The sequence below is a fragment of the Haliotis rufescens genome, unplaced genomic scaffold (assembly GCF_023055435.1).
Source record: "Haliotis rufescens isolate VD_foot unplaced genomic scaffold, xgHalRufe1.0.p SCAF_1, whole genome shotgun sequence".
NCBI lineage: Eukaryota > Metazoa > Mollusca > Gastropoda > Lepetellida > Haliotidae > Haliotis > Haliotis rufescens.
In genome coordinates this window covers 36,726,937-36,742,978 of record NW_025963779.1, presented here as the reverse complement: position 1 = coordinate 36,742,978, position 16,042 = coordinate 36,726,937, and the positions used below count along the sequence as shown (strand labels likewise).

The 16,042-nt window shown below is 40.1% G+C and overlaps 1 protein-coding gene across 1 annotated transcript in view; it reads right to left on the bottom strand.

Moving 5' to 3' along the window:
• LOC124135779 overlaps nt 1-13,936 on the bottom strand; it is a 34,959-nt gene extending 21,023 nt beyond the window's left edge. Inside the window, exons 1-8 of the mRNA XM_046501329.2 lie at nt 13,780-13,936; nt 11,876-12,037; nt 11,221-11,301; nt 10,123-10,268; nt 9,666-9,774; nt 8,055-8,162; nt 5,855-5,995; nt 4,513-4,617 (exon numbers count right to left, since the gene is read on the bottom strand). Coding sequence (XP_046357285.2) covers nt 4,513-4,617; nt 5,855-5,995; nt 8,055-8,162; nt 9,666-9,774; nt 10,123-10,268; nt 11,221-11,301; nt 11,876-12,037; nt 13,780-13,845 — 918 coding nt within the window. The 5' untranslated portion in view covers nt 13,846-13,936. The remainder of the gene's footprint in view (nt 1-4,512; nt 4,618-5,854; nt 5,996-8,054; nt 8,163-9,665; nt 9,775-10,122; nt 10,269-11,220; nt 11,302-11,875; nt 12,038-13,779) is intronic.
• Between the last annotated feature and the right edge of the window lie 2,106 nt (nt 13,937-16,042).

Genomic DNA, 16,042 nt, shown 5'->3' with positions numbered 1-16,042 from the left:
TAACCATTCTGTTCAGCATCTTGCTGGCACAAGGAGTGGGACCTCTGCACTAACCATGCTGGCACGAGGTTTTGGACCTCTGCACTAACCATTCTGTTCAGCATCTTGCTGGCACAAGGTGTGGGACCTCTGCACTAACCATTCTGTTCAGCATCTTGCTGGCACAAGGAGTGGGACCTCTGCACTAACCATGCTGGCACAAGGTTTTGGACCTCTGCACTAACCATTCTGTTCAGCATCTTGCTGGCACAAGGTGTGGGACCTCTGCACTAACCATTCTGTTCAGCATCTTGCTGGCACAAGGAGTGGGACCTCTGCACTAACCATGCTGGCACAAGGAGTGGGACCTCTGCACTAACAATGCTATTCAGCATCTTGCTGACACAAGGTGTGGGACCTCTGCACTAAATATTCTGTTCAGCATCTTGCTGGCACAAGGTGTGGGACCTCTGCACTAACCATGCTGTTCAGCATCTTGCTGGCACAAGGAGTGGGACCTCTGCACTAACCATGCTTGCACAAGGAGTGGGACCTCACCACTAACCATGCTGTTCAGCATCTTGCTGGCACAAGGTGTGGGACCTCTGCACTAACCATGCTATTCAGCATCTTGCTGGCACAAGGAGTGGGACTTCTGCACCAACATGTTAACACAACACATGTACAATATTAGTAAATTTATTTCACAAAGATTGACACAAGTCATTATTTTGAAGTAAAAAATAGTTGAGTATAATATGACCGAGAATGTTATGTACAATTTATAATTGGCTATGTCATTCAGTTTGCATATCAACAGCTTTAATCAGGAGAGAGTAAAGCTTGGTGTCACTGAAGCACAATGTCCGATATCTCAACACCAGCACACACAAAAACATGCTAACTGGCATGATTAATGTAAAGTTCACTCACTCACAGGAACATGATACTTCCATATTGTCATGTTTGACAGGCAGAGTGAACTTGAGTCTGTTAAACATGTAACTGCATAACAGCTGTTGTTCAAACACAAGAAAATCAACCTTATATCATGTATGTTCACTGTCATTCCACTGAATCAAAATACATTGCATATATATGGCGTTACAATTTGGCATCATGCATGACTTCACAATATGTTCAGTAAATCCTTACAGCCCTACTGAGATATCGATGATGTGAATCCTTCAAAAACACTTTGCCATCACAAACATCTTACACAGTTTAAGTAACTTACTGCACGAGTTAGAAGCTATGAAGCAGGCAGTAATGCTGGTGCTAATCAAACTGGGCCCTGTTCCACAAAGTGACCTTGTCTTTTCATTATATAGGTAAACCAATACACCTAAACTCTGAAGGACTGCAATACGTACCCTTTGATATGCTACAGACGTATTGCGATACATGATGAATCAAAATATGTACTTTTTGGGACAGTAATGACAGGATTTTTCTGAATCCAGATTTAGGGGCTTTTTTTCATTATATTTAGAAATCTTTCCAGTTCATTGCCTTGGCGTTTCTATTCTGGGATATGTATGGTATCGTGGCCTGTAGTATTATTGCACTCACTGGCTTTCAGCGCGATGACTATCAGAACTCCCATACTCTTTAGCATAGTGAGTTTTTGTGCCGCTTTGAACAGTATTACAGTTATATCACGGCATGTCGGCTTGTTATGGGAGAAAGTAATGCAGGTCTCAGACGTTTACTCTGGTGAAACCCACGGGTACTGACAAACCTAGAAACATAATTGGGGCAAACTGGGATTCAAACCCACAATCATAGCTTTCTGGCGTGCGGGAGGGACACAACTCTGCACATCGAATAGCAGCACCTTAGACGACTGGGCCATCTGTGTCCCCTCCTTAACATAGACTTACGGTAGTCACAACAATCGGATCACTGTGTGGAACAGAGACTTGGTTACTATTGAGAAGAATCAAGGAAAGTCTAGCAGCATAATCACACAATTCACTCCTCCAAGAAATTAGATAAAATCACAGCATTTATTTTAATGGCAATCATATTCCATTTTCCAAAAAATAAGCCCTGCACTGTTCTTAGTCTTGCTCTTGGATGAACATGATGTTTGTTAGTAATACTTCTTTTGATCTCCACTTGGACATATACTGAAGGATTATTTTAGAGGATGGGTAATCCTTGTATCCTGACTATCATTCAGTTTAATAAAAATTAAATGTGATAGATCAGTATCTAGTACTAAACAATGTTTGTTCGTCCGTAAACTGCATGTTACTTTCTTAAAATGTCCACCTTGATTACGTTCATGTATGTTCCCATATTTATATATTACTAAATTACCATGACGATAGTAATACATGCTCTTCTCGTTACAGTGAGTCATGAGATCTGTTGGGATTAAATTGTCATGAAAAACTCCTGAAATCTATGCATCAAAGCGTAAAGATAAGACACAAGCATGTTTCTCACAGGGAGCATGTATTGTAACATAATTGCACTCTGCCCTTGTATGAAAACAGAAGTAACATGGCACTGTGTAAGCTGTAACTGACAAAACGTCACCACAAATGTATTCTAATTGTACAAGAAAACTCAAGGCTCTGGAAAAACAAGTAGAACAGAATCATAAACTCTAAATTACTGTAAAAAAAATGCAACTTAGAGTAAAAAAAGATGCAAACAAAAATTTTTTGTGTTTGATTAACAATGTTTGACATTCAGTCAACTCCATGTGTAAAAAAAAGAGTCATAACCTGTTGTTCGAAGCAAAAAGAAATGAACCTGTCTGCCATTTTGAAACACTTTAATGGACGTTAAGATAACTACTGATAGTTATCAACCTAAAAACAGAATAAAATATGTATCACTGCATCCTGTTCATGCTCCATCTTCACCAGTCAAACCAGTGGTTGAAGGAAAGCCTAAAGTAATGTTAGACATTTACGACTTGGTGAAACGCACAAGGACAGTGCTGACAATAATCGTACATCTTCCCGAGGCAAGAGAGTTAACTGACTATAAAAGTCAAGTTTCTACCCCTGCCGAACTAGCCAGAGATTATAGAGTTACATTTTGACTGGACTAACGAGTCTTTGCATAGTCCAATCAAAATCGCGCAACGAAATCGAAATTTGGTTCGTAAACTGTCCCGCAGATTTCGGTCAATTGCAGTATTTGTGCTCTGCCAACTCGCTGTCAACAGATATTTTCCAAACCTTTTCATGTTTTTAATAAAGGTGCCTGCGTGATTTGATGCACTTCACGATGTAAGACCAGTTTTATCACAACATGCATCTGGTTTATCAATCAGATCATCTTGACTGGGCGCCACCGTTCTGTTTGAAACAAATGCAAGTGATGGAATCTGATTGGTCCATAGGAGAGGCTTAGAAGGGACATAACTTGTAATAAACACTGGTGGCGCTGCGATTGAGCCCAGGAATTCCAGCCTCGTTCGGCAAGGGTGCAAACTGGACTATTAAAGTCAGTTAACTCACTTGCCTTGGGAAGATGATAATCGTGTTGAATATGGGATTCAATCTCATACTTATGGACATCTGGCATGCCCAAGGGACGCAACTCTACACAGCGAATTGAGGTGCCTCAGACAACTAGACCATCCATGCCTCGGTGCCTGACATTGTTGGAAGTTTATAAAAATGGAAACAAAGTCAAGCACTAAAACACTGAACTGCAGTATACAGATTCTTGGACTCTGAGAGGCCTAAGTATCCAGATTCTGTCATGTATGGTCCAAATTACAAGGGAATAGCCTTTGTGACATTATTGCTAGTTTCACTGACACCAAATCTGTCATTCACTACAACATGTATAATCAAGGACATTCTGAATGGATCGCTACATTTGATTATTCATTACGTCCAACTTGTAGCTTGATATTTACACAATTATGACAGACTAGGTGATGGGAAAACCTGAGGATTTCTTTAGGTGTTTATCATCATGTTTATAACTGCATTCAGCAACTGACATGTAGAAACTCATATGAACCCAACAAAAGCCTTGAGTAGGTTCCAGAGTTAGAGCAAGGACTACAATATTTAACAAGGTAATATACTTAATATTATATTACTTAATATAACAGCAACAATTCTTACAATACTAACAAGAATGATAAAACATGGACAGAAGAGGATGTGATGAGCTTTAGATTTCTTACACTATATAAACTGAGCACAAATCAATGTTTATTATTTCATAACTTTGAAACTCAATGAGACAATCATGTTAGAATACTTAAAACAATCTGACACATCCAAACCTAATTTGCTGAGGATGGTGGCTGAAAATAATTAACCATGCTTCTCCTTGCTATCACCCTCCTCCTGCCTGGCAGCCGACGGAAGATGGAGTTGCACAACATTGTTCTTATCATAAGAATGTCTTCTGGAGTTTTGCCAATAGTTGGATGATCACAGCAGTTTGTTGTAGTAGATGTATAGACGATGCCAAGCTTTACTCTCCTATAATGTGAAAGACATGATAGATTCCCAATCTGCATCGAGGGGGCATGGCAGGGCCTCATGATTCGTTGATGTTGGCGTTGGCATCACGGGTGTTATAGTTCTCCTGCTCCTCTGCTGTGATTTCTTTGGCATGGTACTGGGTAGTGTCAAACTGCTTTAAATGAATCTGCAACACATCACGGTTTGCTAAGAACTAAAGTCATAAACTTTTAGGCTCCCTCCCAAAACTAATTTTCCCAAGCTGATGGACTAAAATTTTGTCACACTCGATCTATCAAAAACCTTCTTGCCATTCGCATATGATTTGTTGTTAAGGCCGCACTCAGCAATATTCCAGCTATACGGCGGTCTGTAAATAATCGAGTCTGGACCAGACAATTCAGTGATTGACATCATGAGCATCGATCCACGCAATTGCGATACGATCATATTGCATCAACCAAGTCAGCAAGTCTGACCACCCGATCTCGTTAGTCGCCTCTTACGACAAGCAAAGTCACCTTTTACGGCAAGCATCGGTTGCTGAAGACCCATTCTACACCGGATCTTCACGGGTCTGTGCATATGAAAAAGTGGTAAGTTTGGGTCCCTTTCATTTAATTTATTGCAGATTTGGTCAGGCAATCAATATAACAAAATGTGCCTGGATCACCAGCAAATTTTCAGGGTGAATCCAGGATTTGAATCCACAAGCAACATGATACGAGCAAGTTCGAGCTGCATCTCTGCAGAAGGGGCAGACAACTGGGACATAAATACCTCCTTACACAGCTGAGACTGAAATGTCGCCTGACTTTCAATATATCATAGCTTAACACATACAACGAGTTGGGGCTGCAACAATAAACTTTGTTGCGATATAATGACATATTGTATATACACAAAAATCAAACCGTGTCATGTTAGGTCGTTTATTCCATTGTCAAAGGCAATGAAACCGAGATAGAATTACTTTGAGTCATTTGAAATAATAACTGCTTCAGACAGGGATTCATCTCTGCTCAGAGGCACATATCTCGCCACAAGTCTGCTGCAAAAGACAGTATAAATTTCCAAATTGGACTTAAAACTGCAGAATGTCTAACTAACGTAAGTCATGGCTTTATAGGGGTGGTTTTTGTTTCACTGATAACAGGACCAGTAAAGAAAGAAGTCTACTATATTGAAGGTAATGCTAAAATATAATGTTAAAATACCACTGAATTTAAGACAATAACATATGTTTTACCCAATTTGCCTCCCAAGGGCACTTAGTTTGGAATTCTATATATATCCTTGTCACAATTCTTGAAGTTGCAGGAATATTTTCTTGCCTTACAGTTGTAGTTTTGGTACGGGGTGAAATGAAGTCAATGAAGCACCAGACCATTGTATCAAGTAACACTGTAATCTATGTCATGTACCTGTATGAAGACGTTGACCTCTGCACTGCGACTCAGGTAAGGGAAGTTGCCGCCAGTCTTCAGGTGGGCTCGTTTAGCTTCTGGGTAACATTTGTACATCTCCTCTCTCACAGTATGAGATAAGGCACAGTCATCAAACACCTGCAACAGACAGTAGCACCCTCAACAGACCATAGAGCCCTCTACATGCCTTAGCACCATCAACAGACCATAGCGCCCTCTACATGCCTTAGCACCCTCAACTGATCATAGCACCCTCACCTGATCATAGCGCCCTCTACATGCCTTAGCACCATCAACAGACCATAGCGCCCTCACCTGATCATAGTGCCCTCTACATGCCTTAGCACCATCAACAGACCATAGCGCCCTCACCTGATTATAGCACCCTCTATATGCCTTAGCACCCTCACCTGATCATAGCGCCCTTTATATGCCTTAGCACCATCAACAGATCATAGCGTCCTCTATATGCCTTAGCACCCTCACCTGATCACAGCGCCCTCTACATGCCTTAGCACCATCAACAGACCATAGCGCCGTCTACATGCCTTAGCACCCTCACCATTATCATAGCGCCCACTATATGCCTTAGCACCATCAACAGACCATAGCGCCCTCTATATGCCTTAGCACCATCAACAGACCATAGCATCCTCACCTGATCATAGCGCCCTCTACATGCCTTAGCACCATCAACAGACCATAGCGCCCTCTACATGCCTTAGCACCATCAACTGATCATAGCACCCTCTACATGCCTTAGCACGCTCACCTGATCATAGCGCCCTCTACATGCCTTAGCACCATCAACAGACCATAGCGCCCTCTACATGCCTTAGCAACTTCACCTGATCAAAGCGCCCTTTCTATGCCTTAGCACCATCAACAGATCATAGCGCCCTCTACATGCCTTAGCACCATCAACTGATCATAGCACCCTCTACATGCCACAATCAGCGGCCCAAGACGTTGCACACCCTCCACGTCTTCATCAGAGACCTTTCTGAGGTAATGATTGGCAAAAACCGAGTCAGAACGCCAGTAACAACCCTGCAATATTCTGTGAACAGATATATTGGAGTGTAGGGCAAATGTTGCCGCTAGCGCCCTGATCTCATGCGCAACCGGTAACCCCCGAGACCGGTACGTCAGATTGATGACAGAACGAAGCCATAACACAATCGAGTTGCGAGTTATGTCAGCAGTCCAATTAGGGTTACACGATATGAACAGACGGTCACGCCCTTGTCTGCGTTCATTCGAAGCCTTAAGATAATACTTGAGGGCCCTAACAAGACACAGCGATCTGTCCTCGGTATCAGCAGGGTGTAAGATTTCTTTGAGTGATCTTACACTGAATTCTCTCTCCGTTTGGCCAAATTTCTGATTCTTAGCGACGAAGCCTATGAGCAGGCCCAGGTGGACCGCTCCTTCGTCGCCCCTATCGAATCGTACTTACTCCAGGGAGAGTTCTTACATCGATGATGGTGACTTCGACATTAACGCTGATATAGAATCTACAGGAGTGTGGTCTAGTGAGAGTACTTACATCGATGATGGTGACCTCGACATTAACGCTGATATAGAATCTACAGGAGAGTGGTCTAGTGAGAGTACTTACATCAATGATGGTGACTTTGACATTAACGCTGATATAGAATCTACAGGAGAGTGGTCTAGTGAGAGTACTTACATCAATGATGGTGACCTCGACATTAACGCTGATATAGAATCTACAGGAGAGTGGTCTAGTGAGAGTACTTACATCGATGATGGTGACCTCGACATTAACGCTGATATAGAATCTACAGGAGAGTGGTCTAGTGAGAGTACTTACATCAATGATGGTGACCTTGACATTAACGCTGATATAGAATCTACAGGAGAGTGGTCTAGTGAGAGTACTTACATCGATGATGGTGACTTCGACATTAATGCTGTTATAGAATCTACAGGAGTGTGGTCTAGTGAGAGTACTTACATCGATGATGGTGACCTCGACATTAACGCTGATATAGAATCTACAGGAGAGAGGTCCAGGGAGAGTACTTACATCGATGATGGTGACCTGGACATTAACGCTGATATAGAATCTACAGGAGAGAGGTCCAGGGAGAGTACTTACATCGATGATGGTGACCTGGACATTAACGCTGATATAGAATCTACAGGAGAGTGGTCTAGTGAGAGTACTTACATCGATGATGGTGACCTCAACTCCCCGTAGTTTCTGTGGTTCAATGTAGCAGTTCATGCAGTTCAGTGTAAGTCTCGAGGCCAACTCGGGCTGGCTAAGTTGGTCCAACTGTAAAGTTAGAAAGACGACAAGGAACTGAAACATCATCCTAGATTTAGTTAGTTGTACCATGATAAATAATCGGGATCTATTTGCCACAATTGCTTTGTTTGGGTGCCATTACTATGTACATCTCTCTTATCAGTAACTACACACACAAATTCTCTGACTGAGATAAACGAGTCCTGGGGATCTATTGTAACAGAATGGAGGTATGATGCGTTGGATGTTGGAGGATGCAGAAACACTTTGAAATCAGCAGGTTCCTAGGATGAAGCTGTGTTTAACTTCTAACATAAGTGAGTGAGCTGACTTTTTTCACCACTTAAAACTGCATTTCAGTTATATTACAGCACATCAGTTTCATGACACAGGTTGTAGACATGTACCACTAAAGTCAGATCCAAATGACTGACAGACAAAGAGTCACAGTCTGGGATTCAAACTTAAGACAGGTGAGGAATGGATAAGGGACGCAACTCTGTATACTCATATGCCAGAAAACTAGTGTCCACCTCAGAAAATAAATGCGGGCGAGTTGGGTTAAAACCGCCCTGAATAGTATCTCAGTTGTATCAATGGGTTTAAAACTGCCCTGAATAGCATGTCAGTTGTATCAATGGGTTTAAAACTGCCCTGAATAGCATGTCAGTTGTATCAATGGGTTTAACCCCGCCCTGAATAGTATCTCAGGTGTATCATTGGGTTTAACACTGCCATGAATAGTATCTCAGTTTTATCATTGGGTTTAACACTGTCCTGAATAGTATTTCAGTTTAATCATTGGGTTTAACACTGCCATGAATAGTATCTCAGTTTTATCATTGGGTTTAACACTGCCCTGAATAGTATCTCAGTTTTATCATTGGGTTTAACACTGCCCTGAATAGTATCTCAGTTGTATCATTGGGTTTAACACTGCCCTGAATAGTATCTCAGGTGTATCATTGGGTTTAACACTGCCCTGAATAGTATCTCAGTTTGATCATTTGGTTTAACACTGCCCTGAATAGTATCTCAGTTGTATCATTGGGTTTAACACTGCCCTGAATAGTATCTCAGGTGTATCATTGGGTTTAACACTGCCCTGAATAGTATCTCAGTTTTATCATTTGGTTTAACACTGCCCTGAATAGTATCTCAGGTGTATCATTGGGTTTAACACTGCCATGAATAGTATCTCAGTTGTATCATTGGGTTTAACACTGCCCGGAATAGTATCTCAGTTGTATCATTGGGTTTAACACTGCCCGGAATAGTATCTCAGATGTATAATTGGGTTTAACACTGCCCTGAATAGTATCTCAGGTGTATCATTGGGTTTAACACTGCCCTGAATAGTATCTCAGGTGTATCATTGGGTTTAACACTGCCCTGAATAGTATCTCAGGTGTATAATTGCAGGTCAGCTGTGGAAGGAAAGCTCAAGGTGATGAAGGTCTTTACCACTTTTGTGAACTCAAACAATTTAATGAATTATAAGGACATGAACTTTAAGTGTAAGAGGCCAACCTTTTCAACCAGGAAATCAACAGAGTCAGCGATGTCGGCATCAACAACGCCTTTTTCAAAGTTTCCCATCACCATCTTCTTGAGAAACAGCGCTGGCATCATCCAGAATCTGAAAGGATGGATACACCAGCTCAGTGGATGAGAGTGACTGAATTGAGTATTAAACAGTAGTCAGCAAAATCACAACATGACCCCTGCATTTGATGTAAGATTAATTAAATTTGAACATCTCTAGCTGATTGAGTGAACTTTTCATTTTTAAACCCAATGATCCTGTTGTTGCTAAGAGATGCATATCATATCTTTGCCCTCCCTTCACCAAAAACACATGACAGTAAATTTAGGAGATGTAGAAATGGAAAGAATTTTTCAGAATCCAGCAAGTATTCCTCAGCAACAGATGCACTGGAACATAGTTCTAGAAGAGGGTCGAGCATCAACGGCATCATGTACATACGTAGGGGCAGAGTTTGTCTGCTGGAAGATGGACGTGTCGTAGAAGGAGTTGCATAGAATGATGGACGCCACCCTGGGAGAGCGGTGAGTGAACTCGGCAAACTTCTGGGCCAGGAAGCCTCCGAGAGAAGCCCCAAATATATGAACCTGGTGTGGAACATAAACAGGTCAGTCTAGAACATAATGGAAGGTTAACACAAGCACAATGAAAAGCAAGAATGTCACAGTACAAATCTCAGGACAGATCCTCCTGTAACGTTGTCACCAACGGTCTGAATTACATCAGCAAGGAATGTCTGGGTCCATACAGCTGAGTCCTGGCGACTACCAGAAATTTGGCATGTAAATGTGAGCCCTGATATGCCCACTCTAACCTATTTGACGTCTACAGACTGGCAACAGTGCACACTTCCACAGTTCCAGAAATGTAAAAGCTTCAAAATATTGCACGTGCTCTGATGCCAGAAGCTAATTCAGTGAAGAAAATAGGAAACAGAGGGACTGTTAACTTTAACACATGGCTACAAATAAATTAGTTTAAATGACTCCACCAGCCATTCATTTTTGCGTCTGGAATTGCAGTGCACATTATTTGCACCCATTCTGAATTTTATTAATATAGGATGCAATATTTTCATGCAGAAAGTTCTACTACAGTCTCAGTTACAAGCAGAGTATAAACATGAACCTGTTGGCAGTGAGGGAGAATATCGCCACCCGGTCTGGGGGAAAAACGCTATTTAACAAACAGATAAATATTTCTGTCAAACACTATGAAATATATCAAACACAGCTGCAAAATGAATGTTTTATTAGAGTGATTGAGTGGGTGAATATTGCTAAACGCCACATCAGCAATTTCGCAGCTATATGTGGCGATGTCTCAGGAGAAGTGGAAGGAGTCACACTAAGAGATAGTTAGTGACAGATGGTGTTTCCCACTGTAGTAGGAGATATTCCAGCTATATAACATCATAGTCTTTAATCGAGACAAACCCGTGCTTGACAGCTAGAGTGAACATCAACGTCATCAGAGTATGATGATGACATTGTAACTTCTGCTCGGGAACTCTCAGGGGCCCACAGCGAAATTACTTACTTTATTTAGCTGCAGATGATCACATAACTTTCTGAAGCCTTCACATAGTTCCTTCATGGTCCAGTACACCGGGTACTCCACCTGAAACATTGCTGTACTGGATACATCCGGCAAAACTTAAACAAGTAAGTGAAGGAGTTGGATTTAATGCTGCTTTGAACAGTATTTAAGTTACATCACGGTATGCCATCTTGATGTGAGAGGAAAGCGAGAGAGAATACAGATCTTAGACATTTACCACGTTTGGTGAAACCCATTAGCAAAGGTATGCACTGACAAACCTAGTAACATGAACTGGGATTTGAACCCATGAGCATCTGTTTCTGGCCTACGGGAAAGAGAATTGTGCCATCTCAGATGACTATGTCACCCCTTACCCATCCCCTCCAACAAGTACCGGGTACTTCAAGAAATGTTCATACATAAATTGTGACTGAAAATTATGATTCGCATAAATCTTCCCTGGGAATAATGAAGATACTTCATAAACATTTATCTTCTTTGAAGAAGGTTAAGTTATCATTTGTCTGGACGGCAACTTCTATAGAAAAGTTGATAATATTTCAAATGAAAGTGTATGAATAATTTTCATCAACTTTTTGTCCTTGGTTGATATAATGACAGTTGGAGTGTATTTTCTACTGATGTTGCCTACCCCTATCACCCGGAATCCAGCTGCAGACAGGCCCAGTATTTGTCGGAAGTAGACGTCTGCTCCGCCGCTGGCCGGGGGGAAACAAATGAGTGGACACTTGATGCTCTTTGGTCCTGCATCATACAGCGTCCACTCTTTGCTGTTGTCATCGTCAACTATTATCTGAAATAGTCAGGTTATTACTCAGTCAGCAAGTGTCACAAGAGTGCAGAGGTGTGTGATCTTTTGGAAGCATTTGGTAGCATGTTCTAAAGAAAAATAACACAATCATCAAATTGCCTCATGAATTATTTGTATTTATCTTGCATTGTATATGTACCCCCATCAACCCTTTCTCCACAAACCAGTAACCACACAAAACAATCAAATAACGAAGGCCATTGCAAATGTTGTTTCACAATGTCACACAAAAATGTCTGACAATTTCTCAGACCTCAAGCCTTCATATAATGTTTCAGTTATTAGTAAGTGAGTTGGGTTTAACACTACTTTTTCCCAGTTATTAAGAAGTAAATAGCTTATGACTGAAAGTTATGCATACCCTGAGGTACATGTAATTGTTAATCAGACACTCAAGAAAGAGTAGGGAATACTTCTGCCCAGTAACTGTTCACAGGTAATTCAGACCAACTCTTCACAGATCACAAAAATTCCACCCACTTCACAATCACAAATAATTGCCTCGTAAACTATTTCATAGAGATTCATTCTTACTTATCGATCTGATAGTGTTTGTTTGTTTGTTGTTTAATGCCACACTCAGCAATATTCCAGCTATGTGACAGCGGTCTGTAAATAATCAAAGCTGGACCAGACAATCCAGTGACTGACATCATGAACATCGATCCACGCAATTGGGATCAATGACATGCATCAACCAAGTCAGTGAGTCTGACCACTCAATCCCGTTAGTCGCCTCTTGCGACAAGCAGTCGCCTTTTACGGCAACCATGGGTTGCTGAAGACCTGTTCTACCCCGGATCTTCACGGGTCCAATCTGATAGTGATTTAAACCATATCATTGTCAAGTTTATGCTGTTGCATGTATAAACTAGGACCACATCTCATATTATTATAACATATAAACTCGGTAACAACCTGTCAGACAGATCATCTCATGCATTGCTTAGGCAACTGTTTCCAAAGTTTACTATATACTAGTATTCCTGGTTATGATGTAAACAAACGGGAAAACAAATAATGACGGTTCAAGAGTAAAAAAAAGACAATTCACAGAAAATGTGTAATATATTTGGTAATTCACTACAACAAGATACTTGTGAAATAACGTGTCACAGCTAATCATAACGTGAAATATTAAACAACGGCAATTTAAGAGAGCCAATAACGGATAACGAAATAGGTATTCCATACCCGCAAGAAAGTGCTAGGTAGCTGACACAGCTCTTTTGGACAAACTATCACAAATCATAATAGGCACAAACCAAGTTCACTGATACAGCTTAGCTTGGAATCACAAGACAAATGCCCTCATTTTAGTTAAATTCCCCTGAAAGACTTCAATATTCATATCAGAACAAAACTATCTTTTCCTATTTATTATTTGTGCTACTAATCACCCAAGTCAAAATGTTCCATCCAAATAGGCCAGGAGGTTTGGACTCCGTGACTCACTTAGATTGCTGTGCGTTTTTTAACTTTTAGATAATTCAAATCAAATGTTGCAAATGTCTTCATAGACTAAGAGGAAAACAAGACAAAATAAAAATGAATTAGGGCAAAATGTCCAAAATTATATCTGGTAGATAGAAAAGATAGACATGTAGTCTTTTACTGTAAGTATAAAAGTCTGTAGAACAGAATGAACACTCAACATACTGTACAAGAACAAACAATTTATCATACACAAAATAGATTCATTCAAACAACATATATAAATATACCTTCTTCTGTGGAATGGAGCTCCTGAAACTCTGGTATTCCAGAGACTGAGATACTGAGGATGTCATTGTGCGTATTCCAATGCTGCCGATAACCACAGTACATTCAGTTACAGCAGAAGTGAACAGCCTAAATCTCCCTCATTCTGACAGCGTGTACCTGCTAAACAGATGGCAGGTTTTACTCAATCGCTCAACAGGCCACATCAACAAAGACCTACTGCTGATACTATCAACACACAGTTTAGCCTGTCATACAGACCCTGAAACAAATATATCCAATACAATACAATATAATGTTTGGCAAGTTTAGATTACTGCAGTATCTGAAAATGAAGAGAGTATCTTGGCTCCTTTTTATTATATTTTTATTAAGATAATTTAACAACTGTTTTTTTCTGTAAGATATGTTTATTTCCGAGACTGGATGTTAGTCTACACTAGGGCTGTTACGATTCACTCGCATATTCAGTGAATCGAACCGTATCCATTCATACATTGAATTCGTTATTTGTGGCCACTAGAATCGAATATTTATGAATGTATGCAAGCATGAGCCTTTACATTATAATATCCATAAGAACATATCATATGCATAGATTTCTTCAAAAGACAACAATCTTATAATATTTAATTTGACAGTATTGTGGTCACTGGTCATTGTCACATTTGAGCAGATACCAGCACCTGGATAAGAGCAGCATATAAATGTATAATATATTAATAATTAACAAACCATGTCAAATAATGTATGTTGTTATTACTACACTTCATATAACAAATAATACATCAGCTGCTGACTTGTTATTGTATTCCAGAATTAATATTCGTATTCGTTACCCTATATTTGTGATACGAATCGTATTCGCCTCATAGTGTATTCATTGCAGCCCTAGTCTACACACAGCTTTGTCCTTTTAAAGGCAAAGGACAAAGGCTCTGGTTGTCAAGGTGATGAGGATTTGTAATTTGACAATGTTGCATTGTGTCATTTTCCAATAAAAATTCTTAAAATTTGCTTTGCTTCTATAATCAGGTATTTTGAAATACTGTAATATGCTAAATTTGATCAAGATAATCACTGATAATAGGCCTTTTTACATGAAATCAGCACAATGCTGTAACAATTAACCACCATGTTTTGAACTATCATCCAAACTATTAATGTCAGTCATGACAGCAGGAAAATGTTGTTTGAACCACCTGGTCAATATGTTTACCATCCTTATACCACCTAACTTACTTCTGTGTGGAACTCAATAACTGTGTAACCTAGTCAAATGAGATTTCAATAAATACTGCACCTACAGTGGAATCCTATTTATCTGGACCATATACCCTGAAACATTGCCCACCAGATAACCTCTTTTATCCAGACAACATACATGTATTAAGAAACGCAAGATCCGGATATATGAGGTTTGACTGTCGTATGATAATCACAAATCTTTAATAAAAAAAATATAATCAGGAAATTTCCAATATTGTTAACTACTAATAACTCAAATTTAGTCATCTCTTAATAATGTTGTACTAGAAACAATTTACATATGATGAAGGTTGTCAATGGCCAGTGTCCAAAATAGCTGCAGGCTATACCGTGGCTATACCGTGGCTATACCGTGGCTGCTAACATTTTCGTCAGTACAGGTGAAATTTATTCCAGCCTGCCCAACTGTCATCAAATACATGGACGATCTTGAATCAGACATAGGGTGTAAATATTATTTCAGACACTGCCTATGGCTCCATTTACAATTACAGAGTCATGTACTTGGAGACACATTATCTGGGATAGGACTGTACCTACTGACAACAATATCCTTATTCTATTGATTTATCATGTGTATTCTGTCAAAAAGCTACAGGATTTTCCTAATTTCGGAACAGCAATGGAAGGTTAGGAAAGCAAAACAGGAATGTGACATTTCAATGATAAAATAGGTTAGTAGAACGGGAGTCAAAGCATTTGCAGCTGCAGCACCAAACTGTGGCATGACCTACCATGCCAGATGTGACAAAGCGTTTGTGAGACAGCCTTCAAAAGACAGCTTAAAACCTTTCTATTCAAACCTAACATACCACAGTAGTGAGTCAGGAATACAAAAACAAAGAGCGATCACAGCAGTCCTCAATCATGACACACATATCATTAAAGCATTTCCATATTTTATTGCTATTCCCACAAAACTCAATACATTTTATCATTGCAGTGTTTTTTTATTGTGAGTAGTTTTAGAGTAAATAGTATCAGCTAGCATGAGCG